This window comes from Equus asinus, chromosome 5, assembly GCF_041296235.1.
Source record: "Equus asinus isolate D_3611 breed Donkey chromosome 5, EquAss-T2T_v2, whole genome shotgun sequence".
NCBI lineage: Eukaryota > Metazoa > Chordata > Mammalia > Perissodactyla > Equidae > Equus > Equus asinus.
Genome location: NC_091794.1, coordinates 64,352,570 through 64,371,143, shown reverse-complemented (window position 1 = coordinate 64,371,143; position 18,574 = coordinate 64,352,570). Strand labels below are relative to the sequence as shown.

At 47.6% G+C, this 18,574-nt stretch overlaps 1 protein-coding gene across 1 annotated transcript; it reads right to left on the bottom strand.

Annotated features, from left to right (window-relative positions):
* Positions 1–5,253: 5,253 nt before the first annotated feature.
* IL12A (interleukin 12A) lies at positions 5,254–11,857 on the bottom strand. The gene is made up of 7 exons (XM_014830253.3): positions 11,528–11,857; positions 10,862–11,016; positions 8,115–8,228; positions 7,765–7,806; positions 7,649–7,690; positions 7,413–7,556; positions 5,254–5,936 (listed from the first exon to the last, which is right to left on the bottom strand). The coding sequence occupies exons 1-7, from the start codon at positions 11,643–11,645 to the stop codon at positions 5,781–5,783; spliced, it is 771 nt and encodes a 256-aa protein (XP_014685739.1). The 5' UTR covers positions 11,646–11,857; the 3' UTR covers positions 5,254–5,780.
* Positions 11,858–18,574: the final 6,717 nt, after the last annotated feature.

Below are 18,574 nucleotides of genomic sequence, written 5' to 3'. Positions count from 1 at the left end.
GTGCTGTGTCTTTGTGTTATTATTTACTCAGGTATTATTTTTTGAAGCATCGCTTTCCTCAGCTGCCATGCTCTAGGCGTTAGTTGGTTTTGTGCCCAGCCCTTCAGTTCTTGGACTGAGGCCGAGTGAGTGCAGCCAGGCAGATGAGGTTACCCAGGAGTTTGCTCAGCTTCAGGAGAACCTGCGGTCGCCTAACCTTCTCGCTCCAGGAGCCATTTAGAGGCCACCCCGACTCCGCCCCCGTCCCCACCCCTTGGTGATGGGAAGATGTGTTTTTATTTAAAACCAGGCTGATTCATTTTAGTCCCTTACCTATGCATCTTGCTAACGGGATTTTTCTGCACCTTTGGGACTCATTTTGTTATTTTATTGGACTGCTTTAGGGGAAAAGCACCCCCTGCTTTGTCGTGTGGAAGTGCGTGTTCACTCCGTTTCCTACGGAAGCTGCCGGACTTGCCGATTCCTCTAAGTGCGCTCGTGAGGATGGCGGTTTCAGCGGTTGGCCAGCCCCTTGCCCGTTGCTGGAAGTCCTTCCTGGGTGATGCAGCACATTGCTGAAGGGCATGATCCCAACTGGGTAACTAGGGCCTTGCTGCTGGCCTTGTCTTTTCTAGCCCGCATACGATGGTTTGGGCATTTCTGATACTGGCTCTGTGGCTGCTGATGCTGAAATGGAGGCTCTGGGTTGAATTCTGAGCACGGACTTCTGACGTTCTTTCTGCCGCTTAGCTGGGCCCTCCAGCTGCACCCTGGAGCTTCCAGTGGATTTGGATTCAGTTTGTTCCAATCGTGATGTAGATTCCTAGTTAGACAGCCTGGGCTAGTCAGCCATCGACCTTGTGGAAGTCCGTTCCTGCTGTTTGCTATGCCTCTGGCGTGGGGCTCGTTTTTAGAACGGGTGTGCTCTATGCGTTTGTAGCAGGGTTTTCTTTCAAGCAAGTTGGGAAGTCTAAAAGATGGCTTTGTTACTTAGAGAAACTGAACTGCAGGGAAGGGCTTGGACGAGTTCAGTGAATTTTTAACTTCTTGGCTGTGGAAGCCGTCTGTGAAAGGAACCCGTACCTGAGCTGCCCTGGGAAAGCATGCAGGAGTGGGGCCGCTCCAGGGGTCCCTGAGGAGCCCTGCTGGAGCCCAGCCCTGCCTGTGGGGACGGTGTGGCCTGGGTCTCTGGTGCCGCCCCCCCGGGGTTTGGAGCTGAGGCCCTGGCTGCAGGAGGACATGCTCCAGCTCACAGGGTGGGCACTGCGTGTCATTGCTAAGGGATAGTGACCGCGTCATCCAGACCAGAGACCTCTAAATTGTTTCAATCAACAGGCTTAGGAATTTTGGATTTCCCCCCATTGTAGGCATATATATTGTTTTGAACCAAGCAAGCATGTACATTTTAGAATTTTTAACTTTTTTTCTGTAATTGGGAATAACTTGATTTTTAAAGACTAAGGTTTCAAAATTCACGCCTGGATTAGAAAAAGAAATGAGAAGAAACCTGTGGGAACCCAAGGAGATTTGCCTGTCTGTCTCTTTCTACCATTTTTGAATGAAAGGCATGAGGATGCGAGCAGACCAGTCATGTGCATTTCCTCGCTGTGGCTCTCCCGGCGGGGGGTGGGCAAGGTGCCCAGGTGCCTGTGACTGCCCAGAGTGGCCATGAGTGCTCTCAAGTGCCCCAATGCCCCCGAGTACCTTGGGTGCTGCAAGCGCCCGTGAGTGCCCTGTGAGTGCCCATCAGCATCCGAGAGTGGCCCCAAATGCGCCAAGTGCCCATGTGTGCCCCAAATGCCCCCAAGTTCCCTGAATAACCCTGAGTGACCATGATTGCCCCCAAGAGCCCCTCAGTCCCCTGAGTGCCCCAGGTCCCCGTGACTGCCCCCGTGTTTCCCCGAGTGCCCCAAGTGCCCCTGAGTTCCCCCGAGTGCCCTTGAGTGACCCTGAGTGACCTGGATTGCCCCCGATTGCTCTGAGTGCTCCTGAGTGCCCAGGGTACCACTTAGTGCCCCGAGTGCTCCTGAGTGCCCGTGAGTGCCCCCAAGTGCCCTTAAGTACCCCGAGTGCCTGTGAGTGTCCCCGAGTGTGCCTGAGTGCCTGTCTTGAACGTCAGTGTCTGTCCTCCGCTCGGCGGCAAGCTTATCTGGTCTATACAAAGGGGAAGTCGACAGTCCTTCTTGTGGGGTTATTGGGAGGATTCTCGGCATTTGTGGCATTGAGCTTAGCTCCTGTTGCCCCTCTTAAAGGTTAGATGAGGGCCGGCCCGGTGGCCGAGTGGTTAAGTTTGCACGCTCCGCTGCGCCGGCCCAGGGTTTCTCCAGTCCGGATCCAGGGCGCAGACATGGCACCGCTTGTCAGGCCACGCTGAGGCAGCGTCCCACATGCCACGACTAGAAGGACCTACAACTAGAATATACAGCTATGTACTGGGGGGCTTTGGGGAGAAGAAGAAGAAAAAGAAAAAAGGTTGGCAACAGATGTCAGCTCAGGGCCAATCTTAAAAGGAAAAAAAAAGGCTACGTGAGTATATTTTCCCTGTCATAACTCACACTCATAATGTCATACCCAAAGATACGTAAATAGAAAGTTTTTGACGTGTTCTTACCAAAAACACTTCAACCAAAAGATTGATACAAGTCAAGGTTTGAAAAGTGTGGTTGGGTCTTTTTTGGTATTTAAAATAGTTTTCTCAGCTCAGACTGCTACAACGAAACATCATAAACTGGATGGCTTAAACAGCAGACGTTTATTTCTCAAAGTCCTGGAGGGGGGGAGTCTGAGGAGAGCGGGCAGATGTGCTGTCTGGCAAGGGCCCTCACCCTGGTTTGCAGAGGGCCCCTGGTCACCGTGTCCTCACGTGGGCTGGGGAGACCTCTCCGAGTCTCTTCCTATAAGGGCATTTTTGACATCATGAGGCCTCCACACTTAGGACCTAAGTAACCTTCTGAGGGCCCCACCTCCAACTACCATCACATCGGGATCAGGGCTTGAACATGAGAGTTTTAGGGGGAACAAATATTCAGTCCACAGCAACATTGTAATGTGCTTTGCCTTAAACTAGGAAGCCAAAATTATATTCGCTAGAACCAAATATGTAGTCCTCAAGCAGAGACAACAACTGAATGCTCCAGGGTGACACCGCCAAGGGGACTCTGTCTCCGTCAGTGCTGGCCCCAGATGAAGCTGGCTTTCTTCCCTCTTTGTCCCCACGCTTCCTTCCTCCCCAGTGTCTAAGGGCCTCTAGCAGCTCTTGAGTTGTCCAGTACCCGTGAATGGCGGGCCAGACCGCTCCCCAGAACTGTGCCCTTTCCCCAAAGCTCCGGGCCCTCAGGGCACAGCTGTCAGCTGTTTTTTGTGTTAATTCCCTGATTAAGTCATTCTCAGCTGTGAGAAACACTGTCATTGTTTTTTTCCTTTTAAAAAAGTAACTTGTTAGTCAAATAAGTCTCTAATAGGCTAGGACTGGAGAATGTTTTTAGGGGGACCTCCGTCCTACTAAATTCCTTTGCACCCCACCTTTGTTCTGTGAAGGCAGGGGCTCCTCGCCTTGTTGCCCCGTCTTGCGCCAGTCGGCCTCCTCTGCTGAGCACCGATGCATCTCGCGCCTGGAGGACAGGGCGCACTGAGGTCTTCAGCAACAATCTAACAGTTTACAAACACTGATGTTGAGCGCTAGCTGCATGCCAGCACGGCACTGTGCCGTTTACTCCTCACAGGAGCACTGTGAGAGAGGGGCTGCCACTCCTGAAGGTCACAGATAAGAAAACAGTAGCAAAGGTGGTGTAAGCAATTTGGCCCAGTCACCAAGCCCAAAGACTAATAATTTTCAACAATTGCTCACATTTATTGTGCACATGCTATCTGCCAGGTGCAACGCAAGTGCTTTGCATGAGCTGTTCACTTAACCTTTGCTCTGATCCTTTGAGGTTGGTTCTGGTGTATTATCTTCACTTCTTAGAAGAGGAAACAGGGAGAGGTTAAAACAACTTGGTCACGTTAGACGAACAACTTGGTCATGTTAGACGACTTGTAAATTGTAGACCCAGGCTTAAAAGAAAAAAGTGGAAACTAACCATGGAATGAAGAGTGGAGTTAGTTGTGAGGACTTTTCTTGGGCCAATCATGTTTTTGAAGCGTAAGCCACGGTAATTTCTAGAACCAGCGTAACAGCTGTGTTCCTCTGTATAAACCCAGGCCATGCGGTATAGGTTCTGCTTGCGTCTCCTGCGTCTGGGCACAGACGACCGGCCGGGCAGCAGACAAATCGCCATTCCACGTGAGGGACGGCCACGGCTCCACAGCCCAGCCCGCCAAGCCGTCAGCTCTTCTCACAGGCAGAGCTGCTGAAACCCAAACCTGACACTTAAAGCCAAGAAACGCCGGTCTGTGAACCACTGGCAGGCCATTCAAGCTTGTGGAAGAGTCCTTCAAGAAAACCCTAGCTCCCGATGATTTCTCTCCAGTCATTGTATATGAAGCGGGTGAGAATCTGAAAAATGAGTAAGTTTGCCACCCAGATGAGGATGTGGGGTGGCCAGACGCATTCCTGGCACAGTCCACGGGGATAAGAGCCGGCATCTGGTGGGGAGCAGTCACAGGAAGGAAGGGGGAGAAGGTAAATAGTTCGTTTCTTTTGGCCTTTTCATATTAAGGAGGAGCATGATTATGAGAGTACTAAAATTACATGGTATTCTGTCAGGGGAATCTTTTAAAATTCACATGACTTAGAGAATTAAAAAGATAGAATTTAATATTTGGGTTATTAAGAGCACATCTCAAGCAAAAGCAAGGCAAATGTGGTTCAGGCAGAAGTTGTATATAATTTAAAGCAAATGGAGAGTTTTTCTCATAATTTAGAAGCAACTTCCCCCTGAGGGCCTAAAGGTTCACAAAAATTAGAATAATTTAACCAGAAGGCCTCTTAATGATGTTTTTCCCAGTTGGGGGTATTATTATGTATCTGTCTAATGCACAGTATGTTATGGAACTGTGGGTAACAGGGAAAAACATTTTTATGTATCTTACTTTTAGATTCAGATGTTGAACAAAAATAATAAGGTATACTCTCAAAAACCTTAAATCACTCATTGGCCTTTGTATCAAAGCATTTCTAGTCTTGCGAGGTACTCTCTAACCTGCGAGATTAAAGGAACTAGGAAATGGGCACGAATATTGTGGCATTCTTTCCAAGGTAATTTTGTTCAAATTTCATCGCTTTTCAGTTTTCCCATAATGTGTGTTTTAACACTTACAGTATTCCAATTACATCAGAAAAACATGAAAATTACTTTAATTCAATCATTTTATTTTTAGAACAAAATATTTTTCAAATCCATTTGATAATAAATATTTTAATAAATATAACAAATAAATATGTTAGTTTACATGCTTTCATGAACACAAAATTATATAAATAAATATTTTAAAATAAATTATGCTTGAGTGTTTGATTCTATAAACAATTTGGTAAAGAAATAGCTTATAAATTCTTGCTCTTCTATTAAAGGGAAAAGAAAAACACATTCATTGAGGACATTTTCCCTCCTTAGCAATTTGCTCATGAAAACTTAAAAACAACTTATCCATAGTAAATGTGAAATATACTTGAAAGGCTATCAGTCACATTCTCCACATCTTGGGGGTGACTGACGTAAACAGGCATGAGAATCTGGACCAGCTTAAGAGGGACCAAGTCAAGCCAGCCCCTCCCCAGGTCTTAACCCACATCCTATTAAAATTTCTTTGGTTCAAATTTTTATAAAAATGACTCGAAGGCTGGGAGAGACCTGAGCTCTTTAGGAAGAATTCAGATAGCTCATCATCCTGTTGATGGTCACTGCACGGATTCTGAAGGCATGAAGAAGGATGCAGAGCTTGACTTTAGTTTTATAAAAATCCAGTTCTTCAAGGGAGGGCTTTTGTGGCACAGTCTCACTGTTGAAGTTCAGGGCCTGGGAGAATAAAAATTGAGCATTTCATATGTGGTATTCCAAAATTAAAAGAGTCATCCGTAAAAATGGGTGAAACCAATGCACGTCTCAGAGCCTGCGACCCCCTCCCTCACTACGTCTCCTCAACCCAGATGGACTCCCGGCCAGATGGCCAGGCCGAACCTGAGAAAAGAAACGCTTGTGCTCCCAGCCCCTGTGCTGCAGTGAGCTCTGAAGAGGCCTGAAAGCTCTTTAGAAAATCCGTGGTGAGAGCTGCATTTTAGCAAAGACCAGTTGTGTTATAGCGCCATCTGTGGCACTAACTGATTTTCATGTGTCACGTGGAGAAGTCAAGTCCTTTTTAGAACAGAGAGGTGACGGACTGCTGTTAACTGGAACTCTCTATCAGTAACAGACCTGTTCACTAGACACTCGTGTGCGTCAGATAAGGACCTGGCAACAGATCCCCCAGTGTTGGCCCTTTAAATTGATAACACAGTGCAAGACCTTATATCTGCACAACGATCAATACCTTCATTTGTTCCTCACAAAACGCCTAAAAGAAAGGTGGATGGGTAAAGCCACTGCATCTTACAGAGGAAACCAGAGGCACAGAGGGGTGAATGGCTGATTACCAGCAGAATTGATTCCAGCACCCAAATCATCCGACTCTTGGACCTGAAAATGAAATATCATCTGCAGCTCTCTAGATGGCTCTGTTCTTTGATGCTTGTGTGAAGTTTTTGGCACCAAAAAAAAGAATGAATGAATGAAATATAAATGAATTCCTTTTCAGACAATGATTTCCGACAGCATCTTTTTCCCCAAGCCCTGGTCACCAAGGCGCTCGCCCTGCTCCTTCTTGTGTGGATGTTTCTGTCTTGTATCACATGTGCTACGGCGATTCAGGAAATTACAAAGCAAGTTCTTGTCGATGAATAACACTGAGGATGTCCCTGGGTGATAGGTCATTTCTTTACTTCATTCACATTTTAGCTCAAAATGGGTCATACCCAGGCACGAGCCGCTTGTCTTCTCTAGCCGGGTCTGCAGCTGTGCACGCCAGCCCTTGCGGGCATGTCCTGCCACATCTAGAGGTGAGAAGGTTGGTGTTGTGGAGTCCCTGCGATGGGGGCTTAAATCCTAGCTCTGCCACTTACAAGCTGTGTGACCTCGGACAAGTGGCTGACTCTCAGCTTCGGTTTCCTCCTGGTACAGACCCCACATGGCTGCTGTGAGGACAATGTAAGGAAATGTCTGAAAACATCTGCAGGGAGCCTGGTGCCGGCACGTGGCCACAGACGGAGGCTGCTTTCCCCGACGCGGCTGCACCGGCCGGCCTCTGGGGGGCACCCTCCAGCCGGTGCTTTGCAGGGCCTTGCCAAGGGGCATTTCAGGCCTCTCGCAATCCAGGAAGGGCTGATCTTACACTTCTGAGGGGACCCTGGCTGGCTCTCAGCAAGAAGAAGGCACTCCCCGACAGGATGAAGGCCTCACCTGCATCAGCTTGTCAATGGCTGTCAGCATGTTCTCATCCAGAAAGATCTGCCTCTGAGGATCCATCAACAGCTTGGCATTCATGGCCTTGAACTCCACCTGGTACATCTTCAAGTCCTCATAGATGCTGCTAAGGCACAGCGTCTGGGTGAGGTGACACAATGGGGAAGGAACCGTTGAGACGGGCTAAAACGTTTCCCCCTCGCTGGATCTGAGGAAAGAGTTTAGTGTCTTACCATCATAGAAGAGGCCTTTCCGGGGGTCAGGCAACTCCCATTCTAGAAGGAAAAACAATCAGGATCAACGATATGAATGCATAATACGGGCTAAAACCTTTCATTTTCTGACTTACAGTTATGAAAGAGATCTCTCTGGAAGCCAGGCAACTCTCGTTCTAGAGGAAAAAATCACATCAAAGATATTAATTCTTAATAGACATTTTTCTGAGTTTTCTTCTCAGACATCTCTTTAAAACATAATATAAAATTTACCATCAACTATTTTTAAGTGTAGAGTTCAGTAGTTAAGTATAGTCACACTGTGTGAAAAAACAAATGTTTTGTAACTTTTTTTTCGAATCTGACTTCTGAAGTGGGGACTGTTAAAGTGCCATGCTGATGGAGACCAGACACGTGCACGCTCTGGACGAAGACATGGTTGGAGGCACCCTGAACAGCACGAGAGGCTTTGGGCCGTCCGTACCGGGGCAAGTTCCAGGGGGAGGCAGGCCGCCACGGTGCTGCTCTTGTCTTTTGTGATATCCTCATGATCGATCTCTTCAGAAGTGCAGGAGTAGAATTCTAGGGTTTGCCTGGCCTGTAAAAAACGAAGAGAGACCCAGTTTAAAATATTAAGAGGGCACATGGCTCTGCGTGAGGCTGGCACCCTAGGTGCCAGCAAAGCGAGAGCTGGCTGCCCTCAGCCTCCATCTCTTCCACGTAGGGAGCTTGGGCCCTTCAGAAGACAAAGAACGGGTCACTGACTTCTTCCTCCCTCCCTCCTCTCCCTTTGCTTATGACATGTCTCTCTGGATGATATGCTTTTCTATTACGTAAACACCATAAACCATTTCAGCAGGCTGTGCTAATCGATTTCTACACCACGCTGGGACACTGGCTTCTGGTGAAAACAGGTTTTTTCTTTTGCCAAAGCACCTGTGTTTTATGAATATCTTTTCCAACTATAACTTCTAAGGGGGGAACTGTTAAGGTCAAAATTTGATGCATATATCAAACATGCAACCCTAGAGACAAGCGGAGGTTTTATCTGTGGCGCGCACACACAGATGTCAAGTTACGAGCACACTGGAAAGCACTGTTGAATGTCATTATGAAATTGATCTTCAGAGGTCAGCAACCTCCTCACTGAGGATGGGGATCATTTTTCCATTCAAGAAGCCTGATGTGTGCCAGGTACTAGGCTCGGCCCTGAGGAGCATGACGAAGAAGAAGACAGTGCTGTGCCCCCCAGGGCCCTAAGTCCAGCTGCAGATGTGCGAGCGCCCAGGTGGCTAGGAGACGCACTGCAGGGAAGAAGCACTGAGAAGCTGTGAAGGCTCTGAGGAGGGCATGGACAGGGAAGCACAGGCGTCACCAGAGATGGGACGTCTGCATGCAGAGGCTTAGGATGTTGACAGGCAAAGGAGGGAGAATCTCAGGCAGAGGGAGCTGCACGAGCCATGAATCGAGGCTCGAGAGTGCAGAATGTGTTTGGGAACAACTAGTGAAACCCGTCAGTGTAGACATAATGACACTCCCACCAAAGGATGTCCACTCCCACGCCCTGGAGCCGAGGGCGCGTCATGCTGCACAGCGAAGCCAACGAAGCTTGCTACCAGCTGACTGTACAACAGCGAGGCTCCCTGGGACATCTGAGTAGGTCCAACCTGATCACTGCGTCCTTCTCAGCGGAAGGAGGAGGCAGGAGAGTCAACGTCAGACTAACGCCGCACGAGAAAGGCTCAGCTGGCCACTGTTAGCTGTGATGACGGAAGGGGCTGTGCACCGAAGAATGTGGGCGCCTCTAGAAGGCAGGGCAAGGCAAGCAACCAGACTGTCCCCTGGAGTCTCCAGCAAGGGACACGGCTCTGCTGACACCTTCGTCTCAGCCCAGTGGGGCCCATTTCCAATTTCGGCCTCCAGAGCTGTAGGATCACAAAGGCGCCCTGGCTGCTTTGCGTGCGCTGTTTGCACAGGTGCTCACAGACCTTGGCAGCCAACGTCCGGAGCCCGCTGCGAAGGGTGAGGTTTGGAAACGAGGGCCCTCTGTTGTGGTTCTTCAGATCTTTTCAAGAGAAACTGGAAATCTGGATTCTTATATGAAAAGTCCACTTTTCTCAATGGAATCAAACTCAAAAATCAAAATAAATACAAAGGACATGGGCCTAACTATACAAGTCCGTGGGCTGGATAAGGCCTGCAAATTGCATACATTTGCCCCCTCTTTTTTCTGCCAGGGGCTAGCTGACTTGTTCTGGCAAATTTGACAAAGGAGTGATATAAAAAATATCAAATTGAGTTCTGCAGTCTTTTGAGCTTTGGTGCCCTATCTGGGAGTGGGAGAGTCAGCTTTTTCACAGAAAGCATCTGTTTCGGTTGGAGTCCCTAAATTTTCCCCCTATTGAACCTCTCCTGGGGACTCAAAGTGCTGACCTCCGCAGCTCTCACTGGGTGAGCCGCTTCCTAACCAAGGTCGCCGGAACTGCACCTAGCAAGGGGCAGCAGGCTGTGAGCGACAGAGGGGGAGTTCTTTAAGAAGGCCACTGGCATTGAGCTTATCTTAAGATATTCACAAAGCAACAAGCTAGAAAATATTCAAGAAAGATTCACTAGAGAGCAGGAAGGCAAGACGACAGCTTTTAACACACTGGCCTTTGGTCGCTGCAGCAAAAGCAGTAACTAGGGGAGCACTTTTAAAAGGAAAAAACCCACTTTTTTTTTCATTAAAATATGAAACCTAAAAAAATGAAGCAGCTGTAAATAAAATTAGATAACCCTGTTCCTAGAAAATGAAGGCTGGATGTGCACTGTCACAGGTCCCCTCAATGCGTGGCTCTGACGAGATGCGTCAGTACGTGACAGGGAGGCCTAATTCATGCTCGCAGCCCCTGGAGCACAGAGGCTGCGGCTGGTCACACCGGCCTGCGGTGATACGTGGGTCAGAGACACACTGTTGGCAGGCTACAGGGAACACTGTAACTAGCCACTTTCCCCTGTCTAGACACAGCCAGAATGAATGCCATGATAATTTATGACCCCTCCTGCTTCCTCTGGAGACACAATTTCATTGAGACTCTTTCGCGCATAGCTGGGCCATTTGTGAAGTTCCCCTCCTGACGGCTCCTGAGGACCTTCCCCCATTGCCTGCAGTTCCGCCAGGTGACCAGGGGCTCCAAGAAGCCCCTTCCCTACAGAGGCTGCAAAGTGGAACAAGGACACTGAAAAGCTCACCTTCTGAAGCGTGTTGCTGACGGTCCTCAGCAGGTTTTGGGAGTGGTTGAGGCACTGGAACATTCCTGGGCCTGGTGTGGCTGTGGGGAGGTTCCTGGCCAAACTGAGGTGGTCCAGGTGGTTTAGGAGGACCAGGATGGCCACAATGAGGAGGCCTGGAAGCAAGGGGCAGGTCACGTTTGTCAGCCTGGTTTGGCTGCCCTACTTTCCATCCTTCTGGCCATCCCCACCCATCCACCCACTGCCAATTTTCCTTCAACATCTGCAGATGCATCAAGTTCTCGGAAGGCCACGCTCTCCTCTAGGGCTGGAAGCCAACCCGCTGTGAGGGCCCCCTAATGAGCTCAGATAAGGGTAAGGGACTCAGAGCCCACCCAGAGAAAACCTCCATTTCACAAGGAGGGGAACTGAGGCCAGATGGTGAAGTGACTGGCCCAGACTCATAGTTTTGGAAACCGGGGGCCGACAAAGCCTCACTCTGAAGCCGGCTGGGATCTGCCCTCTTGGAGCTGTGGCTGGGGAGCCCTGAGCAGGAAATCGACCGCACGGGGCCTCCGCTTCTCATTCGTGGAGTGGGATAAAGACACTTAGCTCCCGGGCTGTCTCAGGAGGAAAGGGCCGCCGTCCCCCAGGGCGCGGGCAGCCGAGCGGGGCGCCGCTACTCACCGCGCGGGGCGCACATGGCGAGCGGGCGCTGCGCCGACTCTGGACTGGCCGCGGGACGCCGACGGGTGGACGCCGCAGGTGAGGGCGGTGGTGGCGAGCCCGGCCCGGGGGGTGACATTTTTATAATTGCCCCGAGGCGCGGCAGGACTTTCCCGGGACCTGCTCCCTCGCTTGCTTTCTCTCTCTGTCTCTCTCTACATCAGCCTCTCGGTGACACGTGGAGTCCGGCCCGCGGCGCTGGCGCGCTTTCGGGTTCACTCGCGGCCCGGCCGCAATCGTTCCGGGACGGCCCCCCGCCTCCGGCCGCCGCTCGAAGCGAAAGTGAAATCCGCGCAAGCCGCGGCGCGGGGTCCCCGGGCAAGCCCGTCCCCGCCCGCCGCCCTCCGCGCCCGCCGCCCGGCCCGCGCCCCGCCGCCCGGCAGCGCCCCCTCCCGACGGAGCGCCCGCCAGTGCCAGCCACTTCGCAGCTCCTCTATCCAGGGTGGGCCCTGATGGTGAGGGACCTCCCGCCCAATTCTGGGTGGGGGTGGGCAAATCATTCATTCATTCATCATTCATTCAGATGGTCCTCTGCTTACTAGGCCGACGTTGTGCCAGGTGCGCGACACCCCGTGCGAACAGGTCTCTCCAGGGCACTCCCACACCAAATCTGACTCAATGCGTTTTGTTCATGGGTACCATCTTAAACATGAAAATGGATGAAACTAGACTGGCTGCGCAATAACTACTTTCTCAGAGAACCCAGTTTCCTACATTGTCCAGGAGAGAATCGTTACAATTTAGTGGGATGGGTGCACAGGGTCCTGGGAGGAGAAGCCCAGACAGAGGGCACCTCAGCAGGAGCCACGGGGCTGAGGAGGCAGCGAAGGCTCCCAGAAGCAGCGGCCTCTGATCTGAGTATGGAAGGATGAGGAGGCATTGGGCTGCTCCCAGTGGGGTGGGAGGCAGGTTCTAGGTGGAGGGAACAGGCGTCAGAGCACAGTCAGGGAGGGCGGAAGGAGGTGGTGATCTCGCGGTTCTGCCGTCAGGTGTGAGGTTGGAGAAGGCAACGGGCTGCACCATGAGGGCCGTAGATGCCATGCTAAGGAGTGTACATTTCTGCTGAGCGTGGTGGGGAGCCTTCTAGGGTTTTAGGCAGGAGACATGGTCGGATTTGCGTGATGGGACCATCCCTTCCACAGCAGCGTGGAGGATGGATCCCAGGGGTCAGGAGTGGAGCCCGGGTGGCAGTTGGGAGGACGTGGCCAAGGCCCCATTCAGAATGGAGAACAGAAGGTGGGCAGGAGGGGTTCTCTGTGGGGAGAGAACAAGGCTTGGTAACTCCTCAGGTATGAGAGAAAGGCGGGCACTGAGCATGGCTGAATGGAGGTGGTTCCAGTTCCTGCACAGGGTTCCTGTAAGAGGGGAGTGAGTTTGGAAGAGATGGTGAGAAATTCCATTTTGGATGTGCTGGGTTTGAGGTTCCTGTGGGGCTTTTCAGTTCACTCATTTCTACCACAAGTGTTAGTCACCCTGGGTGTGTGTAAAAGGGAGAGATGTTTGGTCACCCGCTGAGAACTTCCGATGGGTCTCTCTGCATGGAGGCCCCTGGACTTCACAGTGGAGCTGCCAGTGCCCAGCTTTGTGCAGACGCTCCTCTTGGAGAGGGAAAAGCCTTTTGGGATACAGGAGGGAAGAGTGAGTGGCTTCCTCCTTCTCTCCTCGGGGCCCCCATTGAAGTCAGGAGGGATGAGGTCACTGTAAGCCTTGATGCCACCATGAACACTGAGCAGGGCTAACCTCTACTGAAGATGGGGTGATGACACCAATAGGGAGAAAGCTGTGTTAGACCCTGGTCTGATTCAAGCTCTCTCAGTTATAGACATCAGCCCCCCAGGCGGATCATCTGCTCAAGGGTGATGAGGCCCCCACCACAGGGACTTTTAGATGTGTGTAAAGTGAGAGCGATAGTTGATCTCGAAGGCTCCTTCCCATGCTGCTGTCTGTGAATCCCCCCGTGGGAACAGAGACCACACATTGTGAGAAACAATTGCATCTAGCGGATTGTGTAAAGCAAATGACAGGTGCAGAGCTGTGCTGCTGTCATAGGGGTTTAGGATGGAGTTAAACGTACTTCAAGTCAGAATGAAGTGAAGTTTATCACAGCTGAGCTGTTTCTCCCCTCGAAGGGCTGTCTCTTAGGGAAAAGTAATTTCTGTGGCATACATGAGCACAGGTCCTCTGCTCACCGTGGATTCTTGGCCACCAGACAGTTTCTAACCTATGCTCTTGAGAAACCGTTCTCTGATGTGCTGCACATACTGTAGCCAAGAGGAAATGAAAACCTTCTTCTGGAATAACATTCCTTTTCTATAAGAGACAGTCTTTGCCCATGATCACTACTACATAGTGTCTAGCATTGTACTGGAAGTTGTGGCCAGAGCTATAAGGAAAGAAAAAGAAATGCAAGATTTAAAAATTGGAAGGAAAAGGCAAACCTGTCATTATTTACAGTTGATGTACAAGAAAAGCAACAGAAACAATAGACCAAATACTAGAAGTAATAAGAGGATTCAGCAACTTTACTGAATACAAATATCAACTTTCAAAGATCAACCAAATCTATTTGCAACAACCATTTAGAAAATACAATAAAAATAATATACCAGATAATAAAACAAATAGATAATAATAAAGAGAAGATACCTTCCACAGTAGCAGCCAAACTATAAAGTAACTGCCTGTAGGTAAAGAAGCAGTGCAGTGGTTAAGAGTAAGAACTCTGAACTGTTTGAATCCAAGTTCTGTTACTTACTTGCTGTGTGTTCTTGGGCAAGTTGCTTGTCTTTCTCGGCTTAACTTCCTCATCTGGAAAATGCTGATAATAAAAGTATCCATATTATAGGGTTGTTGTGATTATTACCTGAGTTAGTATAATTATAGAATAGCCTTTAGAGAAAACTTTAAAAGTCTAATCAAGAAAATAGAGTGATTTAATTTAAATGGGAACACATTCCATACCCTTGGGTGGAATATCTTAATATATAAAGAGCTCAAGTCTCTTTTAATTAATTCACATATTCAATGCAATCTCAATACAAATTACAAATAAATTTTCTGAGGAACATAATAATTAACCTACTCCAAAGTATATAGGAACAGAAGCCCATGAATATCTAAGCTGAACTTGTAAAGGAATAATGAAGATGAGGGAGTAGCCGCACCAGATAGAAAGATATCGTTCAAAGCAATGGCAGCAAAAACAGGGTTGGGCAAAAGACCAGTCAAATGGACCACTGAAACAAAATAGAGAAATGAGAGATGGACTTGTTTTTATGGGTATTGGGCATAAGATACAGATGGTACCCAGATCAATGAGGAAAGCATGGATTATTTGGTGGAAAATGCTCACTATATGGACTCCAACCTAGGACGACACACAGAGGTGAAGCCACTGGGAAGTGGATGAAAGACTGAAAAGTAAAGTTATTACAGCAGGAGAAGAAAATGGAGACTATCCTTCTCACTCAGCAGGAGGAAGGACTTCTTAAAGACGTCAGAGCTCCAAACCATAGGGAAAAATACTGATAAATTTGATTACAGAAAAATCAAACAGTTCTGTGGTGTGATTTCCTGTTAACCACGGACAAAGTTAACAGACAGCTGACAGATCGGGAGAAGATATTTTGCAATGTCTAAAACCAAAGGAGAGTATACAAGGAACTCTTACAAGTCAGCAAGAAAAAGACAGAAACTCCAATGAAAATGGGCAACGCTTGTAAACAGGTAGTTTACAGAGAGGACACTCCAAAGGCTAACCAGTATCAAGAGAAGCTCAGATATATTATAATCAGAAAAATACAACTGGAAACATGAATGATAAATCGCTATATACCTATTAGGTTGGCAAAAATGAGTATATTGGATACTGACAAGTGTTGGAAATGGAGAATTTCAGGATCCTTTTTATAATGCAAGTAGACTGAAGCAGCTACAACGGAGGGCGTTCTGGCATCTGGCTTGGTCAGATTAGGTACACACACACGCCTGATAGCCCAGTGTTCTACCCTTGGGTGTATATCCCAAAGACATTCTTATACATACAGGCTCGTAAAGGGACAAGTGTGTTCATTGTTTGCAGTGGTGAAGTTGGAGGCAATCTAGTTGCCCACCACTAGGGGCGTGAGTAGGTAAAATGTGAGGGATCCACTTCAGGGAGAATTCTGGAGCAGTTAGACGTAATGGACGAGATGTACATGCACAACATGATAGATCTTAAAAACATAATACTGGGTGGGAACAGAGTAAGGTCTATTTATTATAGTAGAGGTAGACAGCTAAATCCCTTGGAGTCACATTTATTTTGGAATTCAAAAAACTTGGATTTAAGAAAGGGAAAAGGCAGCATCTCATGACTGAAGCCAATAAAGGTGGGGATGGTTACACTAAGTGGATAAAGAGCACAAATAACCTCATGTACCTTGAGTCAGATTTTGCTGCTAAGTGAGTTTAAGAAAAACTTTTGGGATCCAAAGCTGTGTAGTTTTCAGAATTGTGAGTAAGTGATTGTGGAACTCTATTTACTTAAATGAGAAGAATATATTCAAAATAGTACACATTACACAAGGACACTTATGAACACAAGAATATATGTTAAATATATGAGGACAGATCCCACTGAGAAGTGAGAGGGATGAGAAGGAGGAATGCGGATGAAGAAAATATGTAAATAACTGTACACACACATATAAGAGAAGGGACCAATGATGTCACAGATCGAAGAATAAGTTCATAAGTTCCACATTGCATCTCAATCCAAGCGTGATGCGCTGATGAGGCTGGTTCCGTGGAGCAATTTTTTTTCTGTGGTGAAGTGTTTCAGCAGCAGGGGGAAAAATAGCTGAGCCAGAAAAACCATAGCAGAGCTAAAGTAACTCCAGACCTATCGTCAAAAGACCTAAGTTCTAGCCCCTTTCTGCTCCCTGGCAGCTGTGTGAGCTTGGACAAACCACTGCCTTTCCTAGTCTTCATGTCTGCAGAATGGAGACAGTAAACCCTGGTTGTCTCACTGTGTCATGCAAATCAGATTATACAGTGAACAGGTAGAGTGGTAGGGTGTCATCACTAGGAGATATCACTATACAGTGAGAGGTGTGGTGATTATTTTTGCATTAAGGTGCACACACACCATTTTCTTCTACAAATGCCTCTTTGCATTCTTTGAAATGTTAAGTGGCAACTTCCCAATGAGGTGGGAAGTGGAACCCTAAATGTTTGCAGCAAAGTATCTGTGGGCAATGTCTATATGTTATCCACACTGTCTTGAAGAACCTCAAAAATATTAACAATGAGCTTCAAGAAAAAATTCCCAGAAAGGTGCCGTTATTGCTTATTGATGCTCCAGAATAAAGATTTTATTGATATTATTGCAAACTTTTCTGCCTCTTGAGACACTTTAACAGACTCTCTGAATATGATACAACTTATGGGCATTGCCGCCTCATGAATAAGATCCCCTGATGCCTAGACATTATAAAGAAAAGATTGATACATTTAGTTATATAAAAGTTAATCACTTCTTCAAGGAAAAGATGCCATAGATAACATTTAGAGACAAATGAAAACAGAAAAAAAATTGCAACCGCATATGACAGACCAAGGGATAATGTCACTGGTGTATAAATATGAATATCAATAAGAGAAAGGCCAACAATTGAATGCAAAAATGGTCAAAGGATATGAATAGACAGTTCAAGGAAAAACATGCAAATTACTTATAAACATATGAAAAATACTCAGCTACACTCAGGATTAAAGAAATGCAAATGAAGTTTGCTGATGTGTAGAGGTGTGAGGGTGTGGAGACGGCTTGCCTTGTTCTGCGGAGGGGGTGAAATCTACTACCGTCTATTGGAGCATTAGTTGGCAATAGCTCTCAGAATAAAAAATACATGTATACTTTTTCTCAGCAATTTCACTTCTAGGAATTTGTCCCATAAACTATTTGCACCTATGCGTAAAGACTGATTTCCATTAAAAGCATTATTTTTAATATCCAAAGACTCAAAACACTCTAAATGTCCATTAATATGGGATTGTTTTAATAAAACATGATTTATCTTTTCAATGGACTACTGTGCACCTATTTAAGAAGAGTGAGTTAGATTTATATATGTGATAGGAGCAATCTTTATTACGTGAAAAGTCACGTGAAAATTCAAGTTTCAGATCAGCGTACAATACTCTTCCCTTTGTGCAAGGAATAAAATGCATGCATGGCATACACACATGTACACCCATAGATCGCGGTGTAGTATGGACGCAGACCTACACTCATGAGAGCACAGAAAATCGATGACCGTTGCCTCTGGAAAACGAGATTGGATCTTTGAGGGAAGAGGAAAACGTGCTTTTTATGGAATACCCTCTTTATTGTTTGAATTATTTAACATCTAAATATATTACAGCTTTATTTCTTTTCGTTTTGCTTTGTTTTATTTGAACTTTTAAATATCACCTAATGGCAGGTAAAGTGAACACGACAGCTGCTGGGCCCATCTGGACAGCGGGGGAGCAGGGAGTTTCCTCTGAATTGCAGCACTCCTGCTGGATTTGCCGTACAAATATTGAATCTGCGAGTGGATAACGTTCTCCTGCGAGGCATGGGCTTCGGTGTCCTACCCCCTCCATTCATCCATCTTCTCACTGTTTTGAAGGCTATTCTACCTGTGTGCTCTGCACGTTTGGATTTCCCTTTTACCTGTCATGTGCACGAACACTACTTCACCAGCCGGAACCTTCCTAGCTGTGATCTGGTAGAGTGTAAAGACCATGGCTCCGTGGTCCAGGTTCAAATCCAGCCCCTATCACTTTCTAACTGTGTGGTCTTGGGCAATTTCCTTAACTTTTCTGAACTCCTATAAAATAGGGAGAAAAAACCCTCCCTGGTAGGCTTGTTGGGGTGATTTCTTGGGATAATGTATACACAGTAAGTCAGAGGGTAGAGCCTGTCACACAGCAGCATTGCGGCATTGATTTCTAACAGGTGACTGATGAGCGTTTAAATAA

Coding starts and splice junctions, on each gene's coding strand:
- IL12A (XM_014830253.3), bottom strand. CDS start 11,645: ATGTCACCCCCCGGGCCGGGCTCGCCACCACCGCCCTCACCTGCGGCG. Junction 11,017..11,527: donor CGCCATGTGCGCCCCGCGCG/GTGAGTAGCGGC, acceptor CCTTGCTTCCAG/GCCTCCTCATTGTGGCCATC. Junction 8,229..10,861: donor TCAGCAACACGCTTCAGAAG/GTGAGCTTTTCA, acceptor CGTTTTTTACAG/GCCAGGCAAACCCTAGAATT.